The 23,664-nt window shown below is 42.5% G+C and overlaps 1 protein-coding gene across 1 annotated transcript in view; it reads left to right on the plus strand.

Moving 5' to 3' along the window:
• LOC126092962 (dnaJ homolog subfamily C member 8) overlaps positions 1-23,664 on the plus strand; it is a 79,948-nt gene that overhangs the window by 48,448 nt on the left and 7,836 nt on the right. Inside the window, exon 4 of the mRNA XM_049908688.1 lies at positions 1,976-2,070. Coding sequence (XP_049764645.1) covers positions 1,976-2,070 — 95 coding nt within the window. The remainder of the gene's footprint in view (positions 1-1,975; positions 2,071-23,664) is intronic.

The raw sequence follows: 23,664 nt of genomic DNA on the forward strand, positions 1-23,664 counted from the left end.
TGTCAGAAAAACAACAATACATGACAAATATTTACAACTCAAACAAATAAGCTAATGTACCATTCCAAGGGTCCCAAGTGGCATGGTCGTCATTTTTTAATGAACGCTATATGAAAGAATAATTTTACAAATACTAATGCACTGAATTTAAAATAAAAAAGTTTTTTATTTATTTATAAGGTAAGAAACGTGTAATACAACTATTAAATACTTATTTACAATGAACACAATACTGCACTGAATTGGTACAGAAGTTAGATTGTACTTAGCGAGCGCGCGCGCGCGCAAGCGCGCGCACACACACACACACACACACACACACACACACACACACTTATTTACAATGAACACATTACTGCACTGAAATTGTGCAGAAGTTATATTCAGTTAGTTCTACTGAGAAATTCATAAATGGAGTAGGAGTTGGCCACCAATAAATCCTTTAGGCTTCTCTTAAACTGAATTTAATTGGTTGTTAAGCTTTTAATGGCTGCTGGCAAGTTATTGAAAATGTGTGTTCCTGAATAATGCACACCTTTTTGTACAAGAGTAAGTGACTTTGAATCCTTATGAAGATTATTCTTATTTCTAGTATTGATCCCATGAATTGAGCTGTTGGTTTGAAAAAGTGATATATTTTTGATGACAAATTTCATTAAGGAATAAATATATTGGGAAGCAGTAGTTAGTATCCCTAGTTCCCTAAACAGGCTTCTGCATAATGTTCTTGAGTTCACACCACATATAACTCATACTGCACATTTTTGTGCCCAGAAAACTTTAGCTTGGCTTGATGAATTGCCCCAAAAAATAATCCCATATGACATTATGGAATGGAAGTAAGCATAGTATGCCAGCTTTTTCATTTTTATATCCCCTATGTCTGACGCAATTCGCATTGCAAATAGAGATTTGTTAAGACGCTTCAGCAGTTCTGTGGCGTGCTCCTCCCAGTTGAATTTATTATAAAGCTGTAATCCCAAGAATTTAACACTGTCCACTTCTTCTATCTGCTTGTCATCGTATGTTAGGCATATACTCGCGGGACACCCCTTACAAGTTCTGAACTGCATGTAGTGTTTTTTCAAAGTTTAGTGACAAAGAATTGGCTTGGAACCAGTGATTAATGCCCATAAATATTTATTAGCTGACCTTTCTAAGACCACACTTGGTTTGCTATTTATTGCAATGTTTTTATCATCGGCAAACGAAACGAACTTGGCTTCTGGTAATGTTACTGATGAAAGGTCATTGATATACACAAGAAAAAGTGTGGGACCCCACATGGTTTTTAGTTCCCAGTTGGATGATGCCTGATAGCTTGGTACATGTCTCTTTCCTAATAACACCCTTTGTTTCCTGCCAGAGATATAAGGTTTGAACCATTTTGCAACATTTCCTGTTACGCTATTCTCACATTGGTATAGAATCAAAATCCGATGCGTATTCAGATAAAAACAGCTGTGTTCTCAGGTCCCACGGGTCACAACCACAACAGAAATTAACATATTCAGGAGGACCAGTGAACAAGGATGCAAATTTCACAGCTGCGCTATTAGGATGGTGAATAAAAATGGTGATACCACAGGTGACAATGCTAGAAGCGAAAATTGTAAAAAGAAAATGGTCCACAAATTAATATAAAACAGTTCTTCTCATTATTTTATTTCTCCTTGTAGTATCAGAAATTTAGACAATCAATAAAGGGCAAAAATTTACGATAGGTATAATGTTAACTTTTTAGGCAGATACTTTATTGAGAAAACAGTTTATAATTGTGATTAGTCAAGAACATGTTAAAAATAAATTTTTCTCAAGAAGCCTTGTGAGAAAAAGGGGGTCGTCTTATTATGAAAGTCATCTTACACTTACGTAAATATAGTAGTATTCATTGCTTATGCTAATCTGGTCTCTCTAATTAAAGAAGTATGTTTTATTATTCATTATTTGACATTTATATTTTTTCCTCTTGTAGTTATTAATAAGGCGTGGAAAACACTAGAAAATGAAGAGACGAGGAGGAAATGTCTTGATGTTATTGAAGAAGCAAAAGCTCGAACTGATCATATGGTAAGATACAACAATTATCACTGCTTGACTCGTGCAGCTTGAGGCGTTTCCTTGTGTAACACATATTCTGAATTTAGTTGTCTTGCAAGCTTTTTGTTTACTTTAAGAGAGAAATTTCATAGCCAATTTATGCTGCAAGGTAAATTTGTCAGTCAGACTATGGTGTCTTTTATTTATTTACCTTTTTTTCCTGGTATATATTTCCCTTACACCATTTCAATGTAAAAGTTTTAATTTTAACAAATACAAACAAGAAAATAAGATATGAAAGCTTTTGGTATCAGTGATTAAATTGTTGGAAATGAAAATTATTGCACTACACTTATGCAGAGCATTAAAAATATTTGTAGAACCTGAAGCTTGGAAGTACAAAGGAACACCAGACCAGGCACACTCTACAGGTTCAAAGTCTGGTAATAGTGTTCCAGAATAGATACCTGTTTTTAAACATTTGAGTTAGACTTAGTAAGAAAGCATTTTACGAATGGTAGATTAGGAGGGAGAGTTCAATAAATGTGGACAGACAGAGTAGGAAAAATGATGGGAAATCGAAGATAATGTCAGGTTAGATCCCTACTCATCAAATATCTCTCTTCTTATTTAATGGCAATATTCCAAAAAGGATAGTTGCTACTGATCATATAGTGGAGATGCTGATTCACAGACACAACAAAAAGACAGTTAAACAAAGCTTTTGTCCCAGCAGGTCTTCATCAGCATTAGGCAAAATGCACATGCACGCACGTGCGCGCGCACACACACACAGCCACGTGCGTATGTGTTGCCAATTCTGATGAAAGGCCTGTTGGGCCAAAAGCTTTGTTTCACAGTCTTTTAGTTATGCCTATCTGCGACTAAGCATCTTTGCTATATGATGAGTAGCAACTATCCTTTTCATAATATTATCATTATTGCTTCCTGGATTTTCCATTGTTTGGTTTTGTCCTCTTATTTACTTGGCTGTATTTGCTGCCCACCTCTCTTTCAGTGTACAGTCATTATTTGATCTTCCAGTCTGTTTTGTGAGCAATTTGTTTTTCCTACCTCTTGTAGCAATTCCCATGTGCATTACTCCGTTGCTCTGAGGCATCATCAGTTTTTTAATGGTTTCTCACTTTTAGAAGTCCAACTTTGGCTGATTGAAGTCAACACTGGCAACACACATTAAATTTAAACTTATGGTTTCATAGACATCAGAAAGTTAATTTTGAATACTATGTATAGTTTAACAAAACCTCAGACCCCCATTATTAATTTGTAATTTTTCTTTTTGATTGTACATTATTTTTAGTTGAATTGTAACAATATTATTTAAAGGAGAGTTGCTACTCACCATATAGCAGAGGTGCTGAGTAGCAGATAGGCACAACAAAAAAACTGTCACAAAAATAAGCTTCACACACACACACACACACACACACACACACACACACATTACGACAGTCTCTGGTAGCTGAAGCCACTCTACCCAGAGACTGTGGTCGTGTGTCTCTCTCTCTCTCTCTCTCTCTCTCTCTCTCTCTCTCTCTCTCTGTGTGTGTGTGTGTGTGTGTGTGTGTGTGTGTGTGTGTGTGAGAGAGAGAGAGAGAGAGAGAGAGAGAGAGAGAGAGAGAGAGATGTCTAGTTTTGACGAAGACCTTGTTGGCTGAGAGCTTATTTTGTGACAGTCTTTGTTGTGACAGTCTGTGACTTTGCATCTCTGCTATATGGTGAGTAGCAATTCTCCTTTTCATAATATTGTTACATTCCATCCTGGATTTTCCATTAATCAAATTATAATATTTTTCATGCTTATTTTCAGACTTGAACTATGAAGTTCTTCCCCTTGCTGAAATTCATATGCACTAGAGGCTAACAGTACAGTGCCACTAAAACAAAGGCAGTGTTATATGTCCCATTAAAATATAATCCTTCTTCATTTTCCCAATTGAATGATCTGGAAATTTGTTCTAGAATAGTTAGTTTTGTTAATATGGAAGGTTTTCCCATCTCATTTTTAGTTTGTTTTCCTGCTAGTCTAATTGAATATGGCGGTGCAGGTCTCCTGCATCGTTCCCCTACGCACTGTCACGGAGTATGGGACTTCATCATCATCATAATTGAATCTATTGAAACTGTGTCTTTGATGAAATTTGTACGGATTATGTTAAAATTTAGTGAAAAGCTTTCTCATAGTTTATGAATCTCAAGCAGCATTGTAAAGAATCATCACTGTCTGCTCTCCCATTCACAACTTCTAACTTGTGCATGTGGTCTCTCCCCCCCCCCCCCCCCCCTCCCTCATATGGTTGGTGATAATGTTAATAACCATCTAGTAAACTGCAGAGAGGAGGCTACTGTTTCAACAAAATACATTTGTGCTCGACAGATTGCACAGGCAAGCTGCTGTGTTGCTAGATGATATCACACCATATGATTAAATTGTTTCAAAAGTTGAAGGAATAAACAAGTGGAAATAATCTTATCAGATCATGATTGAGACCATGATTTCATATCTTATTTCCCTGCATTGATTTTTAGTGAGTAGTTATTAGTGCATGTGCAGATGTTAAATGTTAATGCCCATGTAACCTGTTTATGTCTTTGTTTTTCTCACTTCGTTAAATTTATTTTGCCGTTTCATGAGGTGGAAAAACTAACAAATAATGTATGTTTTATTAGCTGCTAGCATCAAAACAAACAGTGGCAAATCGAGGTTGGAATATCAAGTTATGAAAAGGATAGATAGCTATTCATCATAAAGATGATGCATTGAGTTGCAGACAGGAACAACTAAAAACACTTACACACTGAGCTTTCAACCAAAGCTTTCATCAAAAAAGAAAGGAACACACACACACACACACACACACACACACACACACACACACACACACACACAACCTGCTATCTCAAACTGCTCTGGGCAGACTGCAACTGTTGGGTTGAATGAAAGCAGCAGTCTAGAGTGGGGCAGGAAAGGGGAATGGATAACAGGATATGCGTGGAGGAAGAGAAGCATGCTTTCTGGCAGAGCATGCAGAGACTAGAAGGTGGTGAGTCAAAGCTGCCAGGTGCAGTGTTGGGAGCCTGTGGGATAGGGATATGGAGCAGAATAGGAGAGGACCACAGGGAGGAAAAACCTGGAGGATGTGTTGACAGAGATTTGCACACAGTGAGGGTGAGGGGACGTGGATTGGAGATGGTGATAGGAGAGAGGGGCGGAAACTATTCGGTGGAGGGTGTGGGGACAGCAGGTTATCGTAGGTTGAGGCATCGATAATTTCTGGAGTGGAGAATGTGTTGTAAGGGTAACTCCCATTTGCACTATTCAGAAAAGCATCCTAGTCCATCCCAGTGACATTCCCAATCGCAGTCCCTTAACACAGGGATCGTTGCCCTGTGGAAGGCCTAATTGCAGAACATTCCTGATCCAACCACCCAGGACTTCCTATTCTAGTCCTGTCAAAGGCTTATCCTGCCCCATCAGAGACTGAGCCACCTGTGAAAGCAGCCATGTCATATACCAGCACTGCTGCACACAGTTTTTTTTTGTATTGGTATGACTACACCAACCAGCTGTCCACCGGAATGAATGGCCACTGCCAGACTGTGACCAGGAGCAAAGTGGACTGCCCTGTGGCACAATATGCAGCTTAACATAACGTGCTTGATTTCAATGGCTGCTTCATATCCTAGGTCAACTGGATTCTCACCACCACCACCAGCCGCCAGCTTTCCTTAACTGTCCAGTTTGCTGTTGTAACAAATTCTCTGTTCCTGAAACTATTCCAGCCTCAACCTATGATAACTTATTGTCCCCACACCCTCCACCCAACAGTTTTCATTTCCCCTGATGCTGTGCTTAGCAACTTTGTTCTGTCACTTTCTAGTCCTTGCACACTCCACCAGACAGCGCAGACAGTGTTCTTCCGTCCCTCCCCTCCCACCCCACGATATCCCTCTTACTTTTCTGCCCCACTCCAGGTTACTGTTTTTGTTCAGTGTAACAGTTGGCCTGCCCAGAATAACTGTAAATAGTGTGTGTGTGTGTGTGTGTGTGTTGTGTGGGTGTGGGTGGGTGTGTGTGTTGTGTGTGTGTGTGTGTGTGTGTGTGTGTGTGTGTGTGTGGGTGTGTGTTTTTTTTGAAGAAGGCTTTGCTTCAAACCTCAGTGTCGTTGTTCCTGTCTACTACTCCACATGTCATCTTTAAGATGATTAGCAATTTATCCTTTTTGTAATTGTTGCTGTTGACAAATATCAGCAGTGACATGATATCAGCACTTGTGATAGGGTATACAAATGCAGAAAGCTCGTTGTTCTACTGTAAAGATCAATGATAATGCAGTCAGCAGCAAAGTACACCTCCCCCTGCGGGTCCGGGGTAAGAATAGGCCCGAGGTATTCCTGCCTGTCGTACGAGGCGACTAAAAGGAGTTTCAACTGTTTCGGCCTTCCATGTGATGGTCCCCCTTGGGGTTTGACCTCCATTTTTCTAAATTTCTACAGAAGTACGAGCCTGTTGGGGAAGGACACCTTACGTGGTGTACCACTGGTCCTAAGTGCACTCAGACCTTGGCACTCAGCATTGCACCGGCGTTGTAACCATACCCACTGTTACTCAAATTGGGCCTAAACGCCTTTTGGGTTGTCCAAGTTACGCCCATAGTGCGTCTCCATCTGCACCAGCGATCATGATGGACTTTCCATGGCACCAGAAATCCAGCACGGTAGCCAGCCCGTTGTGGTGGGGTCGTCATGTACCCTCTAGGTTGTAGCCCCCTGACAACACAGCGATCGTACTGCCGATACCTGAGCTGCACCCTCCCCACGTCGGCCAAGGAGTAGATGCCCGTCTCCTTGGGGCATCAGGACTCCCGGCAATGGTCATCCTGCCAGGTGGCCCTTGCTGCGGCTGGGTGGCGCCCGTGGGGAGAGCCCCTGGTCGGAGTGGGTGGTATCGGGGCGGACGTTTCGCAGATGAAACGTCACCACGTATCAGGTCGCTCTGCGGCCGAGTCTTTCAAAAGAAAAGGTACCGTTTCTAGTTCTGGTTCTCCTGCCCTTTCCCCCTTGGCCACTCCATGGGAGGAGGTACAGGCCCGCCGGCTTGGAGCGAAGTACTTCCCCCGCTATTTGGTCTGTTCTCGAACCGATGGGGGGACATTCGCCACCTCCAAGCCCATGTTCTTTGTTCAGCACATTGAGGACATCTTCGGGGAAATCGAGGCTCTCAGCAAGATGCGTTCAGGGTCCGTTCTTATCAAGACCACCTCCGCCACACAGTCGGCGGCGCTCCAGGCGTGCGACCGTCTAGGGGACATCCCAGTCTCCATTGTCCCACATCTGGCACTAAATAGGACGCAGGGGGTTATTTTTCATCGTGACCTCCTGCTACAATCTGATAAGGAGCTCAGGGCCAACCTGGAGCGCCGAGGCGTGCATTTCGTCCGGCGAGTCCAGCGCGGCCCCAAAGACCGTCGCATCGACACTGGGGCCTTTATCCTCGCCTTCGAGGGGGACGTTCTCCCGGAGAAGGTAAAGGTGATGTGCTACCGGTGTGACGTGCGACCCTACGTCCCGCCTCCTATGCGCTGTTTTAGGTGTTTGCGCTTTGGGCACATGTCGTCACGGTGTGAGGCTGAGCCCCTTTGTGGCGATTGTGGACGTCCTCTTCGTGAGGAACATACATGCACCCCACCACCTCGGTGCGTTAATTGTCCTGGTGTCCACTCGCCTAGATCCTCAGACTGCCCCGCATATCAGAAGGAGAAGAAGATACAAGAAATCAACACTTTGGATCGGCTGTCTTATTCTGAGGCCAGGAAGAAGTACGACCGCCTCCATCCTGTGCCATTGACCACTTCGTTTGCCTCAGTTGTGTCCACTCCTTCCGCGGTATCCTCACCCCTCTCCTGTCCCCCCTCCGCCTCCTCCGCCCATCAGGGGGCTCTGCCTCCGCCTCCCAAATCCCTCCCTTCCAAATCCTCCTCCACTGTGGCCCCCACCCCCTCTGCTCCAGGGGCCATCCTTCCTCCTCCTTCTCCCCCCACGCCACCTGAGAAGCGATCCTCTTCTCAGGCGTCCATCGGGGAAACGTTCCGGACCCCGGCTTCCAAGGTCCGGCGTTCCAAAACGGACCCCGCGCGTGAGGACCTTCTTCGGGTCCAGCCCACCATCCCTGTGCCTCCTCGGCCTTCCAAGAAGGCCTCCAAGAAGAAGTCTCTATCCCCCTCTCCACCCCGGCGCGTTTCGACTGACGCTCCATCCGTGAGTCACTGCTCCCGGCCGTCCTCAGTTTCGCCGGGACGCTCTGCTGCCAGGCGCTCAGCTGGCCTTTCGTCGGCAAATGATGCTGCCCCTCCTACACAACCAGGGACAGCGGCCGCAGCTGGCGACGAGTCGATGGAACCGGATCCGCCTCCCGTCGGTTGTAGCGTTGTTCCCTCGCAACCTGGCCCTCCGCGGCCGTCGAGGTGACCAGCTCTTCCCCCGTCTCGTTCCCCCGACTTTTTGACTAGCGATGGCGTTGTTTCATTGGAACATAAGAGGTATTCGATCTCATCGGGAGGAATTACAACTGCTCCTCCGCCTGCACTGTCCGCTCGTCCTTGGACTCCAGGAAACCAAGTTGCGCCCGACTGACCGCATTGCCTTTACCCACTATACCTCGGAGCGGTATGACCTCACCCCTGTGGACGGTATCCCAGCTCATGGTGGGGTCATGTTGCTCATTCGGGACTACGTCTATTACCATCCCATCCCATTGACCACCCCACTCCAAGCAATAGCTGTCCGCATTACTCTTTCTGCTTTTACTGTTTCAGTTTGTACCATCTACACTCCACCGTCGTCTGCTGTTAGTCGGGCTGACATGATGCACCTGATCGTTCAGCTTCCCCCGCCGTTTTTATTGTTTGGCGACTTCAATGCCCATCATCCCCTTTGGGGCTCTCCTGCATCCTGTCCAAGAGGCTCACTCTTGGCAGATGTCTTCAACCATCTCAATCTTGTCTGCCTCAATACCAGCGCCCCGACTTTCCTCTCGGACTCCACTCATACCTACTCCCACTTGGACCTCTCGATCTGTTCTACCACTCTTGCCCGTCGGTTCGAGTGGTATGTCCTTTCTGACACCTATTCGAGCGACCACTTCCCCTGTGTCGTTCGTCTCCTGCACCACACCCCATCCCCACGTCCTTCGAGCTGGAACATACTGAAAGCTGACTGGGGACTTTACTCATCCCTGGCGACCTTTCCGGACCACGATTTTCCCAGTTGTGACAGTCAGGTCGAATACCTCACGGCTGTTATCATCCATGCTGCCGAACGTTCCATTCCTCGTACTACTTCTTCACGTCGCGTTTCCGTCCCCTGGTGGAACGAGGCTTGTAGGGACGCTATCCGTGCTCGACGACGTGCTTTACGCACCTTTCGCCGCCATCCTACGTTGGCGAATTGTATTGAATACAAACGACTCCGAGCGCAATGCCGTAGAGTCATCAAAGACAGCAAAAAAGCTTGTTGGGCCTCTTTCACCAGCTCCTTTAACAGTTTTACTCCCTCTTCTGTCGTTTGGGGTAGCCTGCGCCGGCTGTCTGGCATTAAGGCCCACTCCTCGGTACCTGGCCTGACCTCAGGTAATGCGGTCCTTGTTGATCCTGTGGCTGTCTCTAATGCCTTTGGCCGCTTTTTCGAGGAGGTTTCAAGCTCCGCCCATTACCATCCTGCCTTCCTTCCCAGGAAAGAGGCAGAAGAGGCTCGGCGACCTTCCTTCCACTCGCTGAATCTGGAATCCTATAATGCCCCCTTTACTATGCGGGAACTCGAACGTGCGCTTGCACTGTCCCGGTCCTCTGCTCCGGGGCCGGATGCCATTCACGTTCAGATGCTGGCACACCTTTCTCCGGCGGGCAAAAGCTTCCTTCTTCGTACCTACAATCGCGTCTGGACCGAAGGTCAAGTCCCCATGCGTTGGCGTGACGCCGTTGTTGTTCCTATACCCAAACCCGGGAAGGATAGACACCTTCCTTCTAGTTACCGCCCCATTTCTCTTACAAGCTGTGTCTGTAAGGTGATGGAGCGCATGGTCAATGCTCGGTTAGTCTGGATTCTTGAATCTCAACGGCTACTTACTAATGTCCAATGCGGCTTTCGTCACCGCTGCTCCGCTGTTGACCACCTCGTGACCTTGTCGACATTCATCATGAACAACTTTTTGCGAAGGCGCCAAACGGTAGCCGTGTTCTTCGACTTGGAGAAGGCTTATGACACCTGTTGGAGAGGAGGTATCCTCCGCACTATGCACAGGTGGGGCCTACGTGGTCGCCTGCCCCTTTTTATTGATTCCTTTTTAACGGATCGAAAGTTTAGGGTACGTGTGGACTCCGTATTGTCCGACGTCTTCCTCCAGGAGAACGGAGTGCCTCAGGGCTCCGTCTTGAGCGTAGCCCTTTTTGCCATCGCGATCAATCCAATTATATGGATTGCATTCCACCTAATGTCTCAGGCTCTCTCTTTGTCGATGACTTCGCGATCTACTGCAGTGCCCAGAGAACATGCCTCCTGGAGCGCTGCCTTCAGCGTTGTCTAGACAGCCTCTACTCATGGAGCGTGGCAAATGGCTTCCGGTTCTCTGAAGAAAAGACGGTTTGTATCAACTTTTGGCGATATAAAGCGTTCTTTCCGCCATCCTTACATCTCGGTCCTGTTGTTCTCCCATTCGTGGAAACGACTAAGTTTCTAGGGCTCACGTTGGACAGGAAACTGTGTTGGTCTCCACATGTCTCTTATTTGGCGGCCCGTTGTACACGTTCCCTTAATGTCCTCAGAGTTCTTAGCGGTTCATCTTGGGGAGCGGATCGCACTGTCCTGCTTCGCTTGTATCGGTCCATAGTCCGATCGAAGCTGGATTATGGGAGCTTCGTCTACTCGTCCGCCCCTCTTACGCCGGCTCAACTCCATCCACCATCGGGGAATACGTCTTGCGACCGGAGCCTTCTACACTAGTCCTGTCGAGAGTCTTTATGCTGAAGCTGCCGAGTTACCGTTGACCTACCGGCGCGACGTACTGCTGTGTCGGTATGCCTGCCGGCTGTCGTCTATGCCCGACCACCCCTCTTACAAGTCCTTCTTCGCCGATTCTCTCGACCGTCAGTACGGGTTGTATGTGTCTGCCCTGCTTGGACAACATCCTCCCGACCATCTCGGCGCGAGGAGGTCCTTCTGACCAGGTTGCGGATTGGGCATTGCCGGTTTAGCCACCGCTACCTGCTCTCCGGTGACCCAGCCCCGCAGTGCCCTTGTGGTCAGGCATTAACAGTACGCCATGTTTTATTGTCGTGTCCCCGTTTTAGTCAATTTCGTGTTGTCCTGTCCCTGCCATCTACTTTACCGGATGTTTTAGCTGATGACGCTCGAGCAGCTGCTCGTATTCTGCGTTTTATAACTTTAACTGGCTTGTCCAAAGACATTTAATCTTTTTACTTATTTTGTCTGCATCTTTGTCAGGTCCTTCTGGTGTCCCCTCCATCCCCTTGAGTTTTACCAGATTCCATGTGCTCTAATAACAGTGACTGGGCGCTAATGACCTCAGCAGTTGAGCGCCCTTAAACCCAACAAAAAAAAAAGCAAAGTACACTTGGGGACTAGCAAAAATCATTTTGTAAGCCATTTGGATCCCAAGTTTCAAAAAAGCAAAGACTGTTTTCCTCAAATAATTTGTGGAATTTTCAATAGTTACATAAACAAGACTGTAAACTGCACTAGCTTTCAGACTTATCCTTTCTTGAGGTAGAGTATGAGCGCGCACGCGCGCGCGCACGCGCACACACACACACACACACACACACACACACACACACACACACACTGCCTAATGCTTAGTCTTCTAAGGCTGGAAATGTTGTCAGTTCAGCTTGCTGAGCATTTTTGAGATTGTAACTGCTTTTCGATTCATTAAAGCCTCTGAAGATGTCTACAGCATTGGAAGATAAAACATTGTGCAGAGAAATATGTCTTGGACTATGGCCCGATGTCCATAAAACAAAAATCACCAAGGGCATAGCTTTAACATTTTCAAAACAATGTTCTTTGAGAGAATAATTTTTATACCATGTAAATATTTAACTGTAAAGGTACCTATGGATGTTGAAAATCGAAACTAATTTACATCACCTCTCAAAACATTAAGTTGAGACAGGTTAACACACAGATGTTGCATTGCTAAGAAATCTGGGAAAGGTCAACAAGGGCTGTGTGCATTCCCAAATTGTGGTGTTGGTAGAGTAAAAGGAAAATTTGTACATCCACAAATTGAAAATGAATTTAAGTAAAGGAAATGATACTAAATTCTGTTCCATTTGTTACTCCTCATGGGGCATGGAAACCAGTAAGAGGTCACAGCATGTGCTCCAGACAGGCAATTTGATAAGCTGCCTGTCAGTGAACTAGTCATTGTGATGAAGATTATGCTGCAATGTGTTGACCGTATAGGGTGTGTCTCCTAAGAGACATCGGGCACATTTTCTCTACTGGTTCTCAGATATTTGCAGTATCATTTTTCCAGTGTTGAAATGGATTCTGCCTAAAAAATAAATACTGCTCATCACATTTTGTGTGACAACCAGTGTCAGTGGAAAACTTCAGTTTGTTTCCCATTACAAGTAAAAGGTTTTTAAAGCAGAATTTTGGTGCTCTTTTGATGGAGCAGTCCCAAATTTGGTTAATGCAACACTTATTTTTTATTAATATGTATTACCAAGGCAGTGAAACACAAAGAATAACAGACTCTCTGGCAGCAGCTGAGTAGCACTGTTGCATGACAGTAGCAGACAGCATAGGGCAGGGTGTAATACAAGATGGGGCATGATGAACAAATATTTACTAATATGGCAACTACAATGGGACCAGCTTCATCTACAATAGGACCAGGGAGTTGGCAGTGAATGCACCTTAGTCTTCTTTCCATCATGGTGCATGCAGAATGCAACATGTAAACACCTTCAGAAGTAGGAGGCACGGTTTTGATTAAGGGTGAGTGCTGGCAAGGCTCTCCTGGACGTGCATCTTGTTATTGCTGTAGTGAATCTTTCTGAAAAGATACTGTAATATAAAGCTGCCCAGTGAAATGCCAAAGAAACTGGCATGTGCAAAATGCCGTTGCATTGTATATGGTACAAAGCAGATCCATGCAGTAGTACATGGATGCTCACTAGAGAATATAACATACATCATGGTGTGTGACCTGTTGAAAGCCTCAAAAACGCAGTGAAAGTTTTCAGTGAAGGTCAAGACCAGTCAGCTACAGCATTAAACCATCCTGCTGGCTTTCTTATGAAGGCTGTATTCACACAAGTCGGTGCTTTGCAGCACAGGTAGACCAGATTGTTCTGTGGATCATTATTGAGTTAGTGTCTGTGAACCCCCACTGTCTGTGTGAGGCAGCTCATCAACATAAATTGACTGTCAATTGCTGTGTTGTTGAGTGGCATAACTTAATGACCTTCCTTCAGAAAGAACTGCCTGATGTCCTCGGATGTATTGATGTAAGAATAAGGCAAATAGTGTGGATGCAAGAGGATGATGTTCACAGCCACTGTGCACCACCTGTGCCCCAATCAGGCTGAGACTGCTTTCTCAATAAAACAACAGGCAGACATGTGGATGTTATTTGGCCAGCAAGGTTATACAAGCCATCTATCCTCTTGCTTCTATTTCTGAGCGATGTTGAAGGATGTAGTGTATGCAGAACAGTTTAAAAACTGTGAAGAGATGAAAAATTGCATCAGGCAGGCATCCTCTGCACTTAATGTGCTGCCTGCAACAGTGAGCACCATTTGTAGGCTGTATTAAGAATAAAACTGTGGTTTGTTTGAACACCTTTATATTCTGTGGACTTTTAATGGATCACATGTTCACAACAAAGAAGTAGTAATAGAGTAGAATAATAAGCTCATTGATTATGGCATGCAAATCAGTTCAAGAAAATTACTGTGGTGATAAGTAATTTATGGACTGTTCAGATGGTCAGAAATTGGGTTGTAAAAGTAATCTTTCCACTTACTAAGTGTAGTAACTATGTTAAATTAAAGTTTTTTGTCTACTTTCTGCTTTTTCCTTAATGCTGCAATGTGGTGAAATTAAGTAGCTATTATTTATCTGATTGGGATGTAGAACTGGAACACCAGACCGTTCTGTGAAATCACCTTGAAAGTGATACTTTATTATTACTGTAGCTATGTGGATTGCTCTTGACCACTCTACAATGCAGCCGATAACTACAAGAGACCCTGAAAGATCCGCAAACATTAGTTTGCGATGTCGTCTTTGTCCAACTTCTCCATCTTTTATGCTGCCCTGCTGTGCATTGTCTGCTACCACCAATCAGCAGTGCTGTCTGCTGCAGTCCTTAGTGTTTTACTGTCTTCTTAATAAATGTTGATAAAATAGACCACCCCAATACACACACACACACACACACACACACACACACACACACACACACACACACACACTCTACTTGCACTTGATAATATGAGTATATTGCCAGTGTATTATAGCTGTTGTGTTTTTGCAAAGAAAGACAAGGCATTGATTTACTATTGCATTAGGAAAATTAGTGTATAATGATGTGAGGTTGCATTGTATCAAAGTGCTTGAGATACGCTCTGGAATCATTTTAAGGATGCTTGTCTATTTAAAGAGTGATTAATGTTTGCTTTCTCATTTTGTGCAATATTGCTAGTGTGTAAGGGGATATCAGCAGTCTTGTGGTTTGTCCAGCCACATTTTGTTTGAAATAAGTTTCACTCTGATTTGGTGATAGTAAAAAGTTTGTTGAGGTGGAATACAGGGTGGTCCATCTGAAGTTTCAGATGAGATTATCTCAAAAACTATACATCAGGTAAAAATAGTAGGCAAGACTAGTTTGTAAGCTCAAAGGGGGACATCAAATGATACTAAACGTGGCCCCCGCCCCCTTGTCTTGGGTGGGGGTTAACTCTTAAATGGAAACTCCCAATTTTTTATTGCAGATTCAGATTCTCCATAAAAAAGTAATCACGTTTTGTCTGAAACATTTTTTAAACCATTGACAGATGACGCTAAAATGGAGAATTATTAAAATTGGGAAGAACTCTGATTTATTTAGAATGATCCAAGGAGGACGCATCAAATCGATACAAAATGTGCACCAGTTCTTTCATTACGCCAAATTAAGCTATTTTTTTTTTTACAAAGTCTATCCTACCCACCACAGTTTTTGATGGAGGGAGGTGGAATGGTATTAAAATCTCGTTAGGGAACTCTTCGCAACTGCATTACTCACCCAACTGTGGTGCTACCATGGCCAAACTGCAAACTATAGCTCAGTATAAAGGTCGGTGCAATGCGATCAGACGTCACTCTACTTTCAGATTATGAACTGTAAACATTGACTGATGAAAGTAAATTATTCTTTAGCAAAACATGGCTTACTATCCTCCTACAGAGATTGTTGACATGATGATAATTTTGATGTGAATGCCATAACAATTAAGCTGCAGCTATGCAATTGTATGCAAATTGTTTCCCAAACAGACGACATCCAAGCGAAAACATTACTCGAAACTGCGCGCAACGAGCTCGAAATGGATACATGCATCATCCACCTCGTCATCGCGAATACAATGAAAATGACGCTCGTATCCTTACTGTTCTCGTCTGTGTTCAACTGGATCCTGAAATGAGTAGTGCGATTCAGAGACAAACTGGAATACCGAAATCAACTGTCTTGATAAATTTGAAGGCACATAAATATCATGTGTATCATATCACACTGACACAGGCATTAACGCCGAAAGATATGCAAATACAAGTGCATTTCTGCCAATGGGCCTTGGAAATGATAAGAGGTGACAATGAAAATTTTTTTAGATACGTTATGTTCACCGATGAAATCACATTCAAAAACAGTGGCGAATTAAATCATCATGATTGTCATTATTGGTCCCCTGTCAATCCACACTGGCACAGACCCGTTGTCAATCAATACAAATGGCCGTTAATGGTCTGGTGTGAAATTATAAACGGTTACTTGATAGGACCGTATTTTTTTGACCGAAATGTTACTGGGAAGTCTTATTTACAACTTCTCTGCTATGATTTGTTGGAGCTAATGGAAGATTTTGATTTAGAAACTAGGCAACGAATGCGGTTCCAACAGGACGGAGCAGCTCCCCTTGTGCTAAAAATGTGCGGAACGTTTTAAATTTATGCTACCCTGGTTGGTGGATAGGATGCAGCAGACCAATTCAGTGGCCTCCACGTTCACCAGACCTAACATCTCCTGAATTTTTCTTGTGGGGTTATTTAAAAAATATTGTTTGTGACAGACAGCCCACAACCTGAAACGATATGAAGCAATGCATTCGAAGAGCATGTGCAGCCATACCACAGGATGTGCTGCCTAAAACTGTGGACAACTTTCGCAGACTATTGACTTTATGCATTGAAGCAAATGGGGATAATTTTGAACAATTTCTTCGTGGCTAATTTCATTAATTAAGCACCCCAAACTGTGAGAGGCAAACTCTTACTAATGAAGCACCCCATGGGAACACCATTCTACTGTGTCCATGTCGTTGGTCCTGGGTACCGATAGAAGTAGGATACAGTACATTTTGTACAAAAATAGCTTAATTTGGCATAACGAAAGAATTGGTGCACATTTTTATCGATTTGATGCATCTTTCTCGGATAATTCTAAATAAATCAGAGTTCTTACCCAATTTTACTTTTTTCTCAATTTCAGCGCCATCTGTCAATGGTTTAAAAAAATGTTTCAGACAAAACTTGATTACTTTTCTATGGAGAATCCGAATCTGCAATAAAAAATGTGTGTTTCCACTAAAGATTTAAAAGTTGCCACCCACCCCACCCAAGGGGGCCGGGGGCTGGAGGTCATGTGTAGTATCATTTGATGTCCCCCTTTGAGCCTACAAACTAGTCTTACTATCTATATTTACCCGATGTATAGTTTTCGAGATAATCTCATCTGAAACTTCAGATGGACCACCCCGTATACTGTCCCCAGTGTACTGCACCAGTGCTAAATGGGATAGAGATTACATGAACATGGTGAGCAGTATGTGAGGTCCTTGAACTGAGATGGCACCAGACAAGCATGATAATGAAGTTTATTGTAAAATCAAAGATACAATCACAATTTGAGAAAAGTTCCACACTGTTGAGTACACCCAGTCCAAAATGAGATAGCAGCCCCGTATGTCATTTTTCTACAGGTACTAGGGATTCACATACTTGGCATCTGAATATTCCCACTATACACAGCCACAAAACTGTGGACTACCTAGTGGCTAGTTTGAATAATGGTTACTACTGAGTGGTACAAAAATTATGGCTCATTCTTCACACCCTCCTCTATTTAGTCATCCAGTAGGCATGAAGCAAATAAATTTCATTGATAGTCCACCCATGTGAGGCATATTTAACATTGGTATCTATTGCAGTACCACATTCAGTTGTCATTGGATTCACGATTGTTGTGTTGGGTGTTTTACACAGTACTGCATCTTTTGGCCTGCAGTACTCAGTGCATATAGCACTCCTCACAAGTAACTATTTGTTCACTCCGTACTTCTGCTTTCTACTTTGAGATTCTAGTGGTGACATTCTTCAGCCAAGCTCCAGGCTTACTTGTGTTGACGCAGTTATTTTTAATATGCATTAAATTTACCATGTTTATATTACTTTTAATATTGGCTGACATTTGATAGAAAGGTAATGTAGTGTAAAATGCAAGTTTAAATTAGCCCCACTTAAGCTGGTGCACCAGCCAGAGTACAAAAATTTTTATTTCCTCTAATACAACAATAAGCAAAGGATAGATTTGTACTCAGCACATATAGGTGTTGAGTAGCAAGCAGGCACATTAAAAGAAACTGCTAGATATTATTCAGCTATCACACTTAGTCCTTAGTAGAACACATAAACAAGGCGACTGTTGTCTCTAGCCTTTAAGGCACCTTTAATACATTTCAGCTTGCCTGAGACTTGGGAGGTGAACTGCAATTGGAATTGTCAGTCACAGGAAGTGAGAAGTTAAGATCCAGTTTCTGTTATTTTCTGTTGAATATTGGGTCAAAAATTCAACTGAAGTAACAATAAAATGATACGTGTAGCATTAAGGTTGCTTTACTTGGTTTTAGGGTAATACAAAAGCAAAGTGAAGAGAAGTGCTGCTCTATTGACATGTAAGTTAATAATGAAATTTCGACCATAACAGACTTAGATTTGGTCTCAGGCTTTTGGAATACAGTTTCTGTGCTGGAAAAACATAGGAAATGAAAAACATAATAGAAATGCTTACAGGTGGAGTAGTACGGACTGGTGTTTGATGAGAAGGTAATGTAGTGGATCATTGAGATTTAAATTAGTCTCAGTTTCAGAAAGTAGAGATTGACACAAGGTGTGGGTAAGGGGCTGGAGGTGACAACTTTTTCCAGGTTTAACTTACATTTCCTTCAGTGAGCAGGGGTTTCTTATTTAGCTGTTTAGTAAGTAGGCACTGTTTGTTTCTTATTTGTTTCTTATTTGTATTCTGATTTCTTCAGTATTTTTGTTTTTTGGATAACAAAATATCTATGCCATAATTTCCATGTTAATGTGTGCAAATATGGGTACTTATGTGGCCGTACAATTAGTTTTTTGAGAAACATTTAATTCACAACCTATAATGATGTCATACATCATAATATGCGTAAAATTTTAGATATTTGTGAACTTTACAAAATAAGTCAATGTACTTGCTCTGTCTAGCCTACATGGTAACTTATGTGTCTGAAAATAAAGTTAAATTATATTTTTAATTCAGTGATTTTTAGGAATGTAAGTGCAGTCAGTAACTGTTCTAATTCTTTTGTATTTCAGTTCATGGGGTGCAAGTGCCCCCATTCCTGGAATTTCTTTTCCCATTTTACCTGTACATGTTTTCTCGTTTGTGTACCCTATGTGCCCCCTTTCCTTAAGTCTACGGAACTGGCTGAGAGCCTTTTAGCATTTTCTTGCTGTAATTTTGTGACGAGACATTCGTTATCCTGTTTCTCCAATACAGGAAAGGAAATTCCAAGAATGTTGGATCTCATCTGCACGTATATGCTGGAAGACCCTTGGTAACTTGGTTTCATGTGTATATCACATCACCTAGTTTCTTGCATTCTTCACTAGAAGATAAAAGCAGGTAATGTTACAGTGTTTCAGTGCAGTGTCAAGATAAATACTTTAATTTTTTAAAATTTACATAATACAAAGTAACCTCTTATTAATTTTATTGTTAAAGCAAAGAAGTTGGTATTTGATGCTGTGATTGCATTTACAGAAGACAAACCACATGTTAATGCATTTAATCAAATAAATTTAATTGAAAAAGTAAATTTGAGCTTTGAGACTATTAAATTTTAGTGTAGTAATTGCAGCTATTTGTAACACATTGTTTGTTTGTGGGACTTTGGGAGTCAGCATCCCACATTCATTCCTGTATGTGTGTGTGTTGCCATCCACTTTGATACTCCTGTTAAAATGCTTTGTGGAAGACGTGATATGGAAAACAGTCCAAAAACATAGTACCAGGCAGCAGCAGACTGATTTTTTTGGTATCACTGTCTATTGTCTCTCATTCATGCAGGTGACTTCCATAATTACTTCTTACTGACATAAAGGAACCTAAGGACGTGAAAGAATATGTATCTATACACATTTAGGTTCCTGTCGGATAACTGCTGTCTGGTATGTATAAGTTTACCATCTCTTTGTTCTTGTGGACCTTAATAATTATTTTATTCTGTGTGTTACATGCTCTGAATTTAATTGTAACACGTCTCAGTGGAAGGAGTAGATGTGCTCTAAGAAAAAGTTGCAGTTCAAAAGCAAAGTCACATCAAATGGCATAGTTAAGACTGTAACATACTAAAAATAAATGTTGTGTTCAGTGTGTACATGTTATTAAAGTTTGTGCAAAAAGGTATTTTAACACTATAGAAAAAAAATTGATGAAGTTCTATAAACAGCCTCATGCTCAGATGGTATGACATACCAACAAACTGTAATAGTGGTCCAGGGCAACTTTGAAGTCTACCAGTCAGGTAGCAGTATGGTACCTTGCAAATTACTCAGTTGACTGCATAAATTTTGCTGATTAGCAGATACAAACGTTGGAAGTGTCATTTAGATTGGCAGCCTACTAGAGTGCACATAGAAATTCTAGTATTGATTTTTATGTTCATTGCTGCTTTAACATTGAATGTTAACTACATCTGACAAAGGACACAACCAGTATTACTTTAGTAAGTAAGAGAGGAGCATTTTGTGTGGAAGAAACAATATCCACAATCATTAGTTTTCACAGCATTGCAATTTTTCCAGAGATTTAGTGCAAGACAAAGACCAATAGCAACCTGCCGACAAGACACAATCTCTCTCCCCCCCACCCCGCCCCCACGCCGCCCACTCCCCCCTACTCTGCCCACTCCCCCCTACTCCCCTCGTCCACCCACTCTCCTCCCCCCTTCCCCTCCCCCTTCCCCTCCTCGCCCCACTCCCCTCCCCCCAGTCTCTCAGCCCCACTCTCAATCTCCCCCTCCATCCCCTTTGCTCTCTCTTTTTCCCCCCCTCCTCCCTTTTCCCACAACTGTCTCACATGGCCTGAATAACAACTAACAAGTTATTATATTTTTTACTCAAAATTATTAAATAATTTATCATTGTGTAAAAGTCATATTTGGTGTTTTCCCATAGAAATCATACATAAAATATCCAGAATGATTTTAATTGTGGGAAGTATTTGCCCAGAGTACAGTATTGTAGTACAGGGTAAACTATTGGTTTGTGTGAATAAATCATTTGTCTACAATGTTTTAAAACAGAAAATATACTGCACACGTTCATAATAACGTAACAGTAAAGTAATATAACCAAAAAGATGTATTTTTACTAATATAAGCTTAGCTTTCAGGGAAGAGAAGATGTTTCGCAGTCACATTATTGTTTTGGTTCGAGAGGTCTATTCAAGGAGTGAGTGTCTTCTGTGGATTTGAAGTGCACTTGAAAACATGAAAATTAGCTGGCTCTCAGAATTCTAAGTCCAGCCACCAGCATGATCTGGCAACACTGCAAGGTGCGGAAGAATCTAGAGGAAGTGTTGTCCCACTCAAGATGCTACAGTGCTCTATCTGCTCGTGGTCTAGTAGTAAAGGTCGTGCAGTGTAGATGCAAAGTCACAGGGTAGACATATCGTATGGGATGAGAAGAAACCATCTCACCCTGTCCCCAGACACAGGATTCTGGGCGACTTTTCCGAACTCTCCCTGTTGTCTAAACCTCACCAGCCTTTCTTTTTCTTCGCTCTTTCTTGCCCTTCAGTACTTCTGGTGTGAAGGAAGTGTGTTGGCTCCTAAAGCTTGCAAATTTCAATACCTTTATATGTGTGTTCTCCTGTTGCCACTTGGTGAGTAGATTTACTGTTTCTTCAATTACGTTGTACCTCGTCTTAAGTTCAAATGCCTTTTAATTTATTCCAAGCTTTTCTTAATGTGGTTGTCTTAACTAAACTCCATGCTTCTGCCACTGCTGAAGAGCAGTCTTTTAACTTCAGTTTTTGACAGTGAGCTGTAATGCCTTCCTTTACTAAACTTATGCTCAAGTTTCACACAGAGCCTTCCAGGGAAGGCCAGTCTCATCTGTCGTTTATAAAAGTTCAGAGGCATAAGATTCTGCTCCAATTTTTAATTTTTCAGTGAAATTTCATGCTGCTTTTGGGTCGGCTTAAAGTTTTTCACCACTTAAATTCAGCTCATGAATGCTGTGCCTTGCTTGAAATTCCATAGCCACCCATTGCTCACTTTAAACGAAACTAAAAAGTTTTACTTTTATACAGACAATTGGCCCTGAAAGAAGGTTTCCCATTGCTTCCTGCTGTAAAAATCACTGGAATACGCCCTTCCCAAGCAATACTGCAAGAATGAGAAGTATCATCTGCACAGTGATTACAGTATACTACTGTAGAAAACACTTATATTAAAGAGCTGTTCAACTTAAAGTATGCTTAGGACAGAGAACCCAAAATTATAAGAAGTTCACCTAATCATGGTGATGATTTTCTACACACCACCCTACAGTCAGTGCAGAATGTCCGTGATGGTATTGTACAAAGGATGCCTCTGGACTACCAAAAATTCTTTTGAGAATTACAGAGGTGTAATGTAATGGCACAGACCAGTAGACGGTTCTAGAATTTGTAGGCACTGCCCATACACTGCTGGTGCTACATTTACATGACTAATCAGCATTTCACATTTAAGTGCCTGATAGAGGGTTCATTGGACCACCTTTAGACTATTTCTGCGCCATTCCACTCTTGAACAGTGTGGGGGAGAAAAATCTTTCCTTACGAGCTCTAGTTCCTCATATTTTATTAAGATTATTTTTCCCACTCTAGTTAGGCATCAACAAAATACTTCTACACTTGCAGGAGAAAGTTGGTGATAGAAATTTTGTGAAAAGATTTTGCCACAACAGAAGTGCCTTTGTTTTAATTATTGCCATTCCAACTCACATATTATATTCATGACTCCCTCTCTCCTATTTCACGATAGTATAAAAGGAGCTGCCTTTCTTTGAACTTTTCGATGTCCTCTGTGAATCGTACCTGGTACTATTTCCATACAAAGCAACAGTACTCCACTAGAGGACAGAGAAGCATAATGCAGGCAGTCTCTAATGGAAATGTGTAAATCGTTTTGCAGTTGATTTCGATCAGATGATGACTTTCAGGTCATAAATGACAGTATCACCTGCAAACAATCTGAGGGCAGCTCAGATTGTCTCTTAAATTGTTCACATAAATTAGGAGCAGCAGAGGCCTTGAGGAATGCCAGATATCACCCGATGACTTTATGTCAATTTACTGTGAACTGTGGTCTTTCTGACAGGAAATCGCAACTGAGAACAATGCTCCATAGGTACACAATTGCTTGTGAGGACCAGTGCCAAAAGCCATCTAGAAATACGGAATCAATCTGAGATCTCCGATCAGTAGCACTCATTACTTTCTGCGAATTAAGAGGTAGTTATGTTTCACAAGAGCGGTTTTTTCTTAATTCGAGCTGACTTTGTGTCAATAAATAGTTTCCCCTAGAGGTTATTCATAATGTTTGAACTCGGTACGTGTTTCAAAATCCTTCTGCCTATCAATGCCAGTGATAAGTGTCTATAATTCAGGGGATTCCCCTATTTCTTTTCTTGAGCATTGCTGTGGCCTGAGCAACTTTCCTGTATGCAGGTACTGATCTTCTGTCGAGGAGTGGTTCTACATGATTGCTAAATAAGGAGCTATTGTATCAGCGTACTCTGAAAGAAACTTTATTGGCATACAGTGTGGATTGGAAGACTTCTTTATTTAGTAATTAAAGTTGCTGCACTGCACCGAGGATGTCTGAGACAGCAAACTCTCACTACTTTAACAGTGGTCAGTGTTGGCCAGCTTACAGTGTAGTTTATTGAACACAACAGTAAATTTAAAAGAAATTAACCATCAATATATTGTTTAACATTGTCTAAAAC

This window comes from Schistocerca cancellata, chromosome 1 (genome assembly GCF_023864275.1).
Source record: "Schistocerca cancellata isolate TAMUIC-IGC-003103 chromosome 1, iqSchCanc2.1, whole genome shotgun sequence".
NCBI classification, from domain to species: Eukaryota; Metazoa; Arthropoda; class Insecta; order Orthoptera; family Acrididae; genus Schistocerca; species Schistocerca cancellata.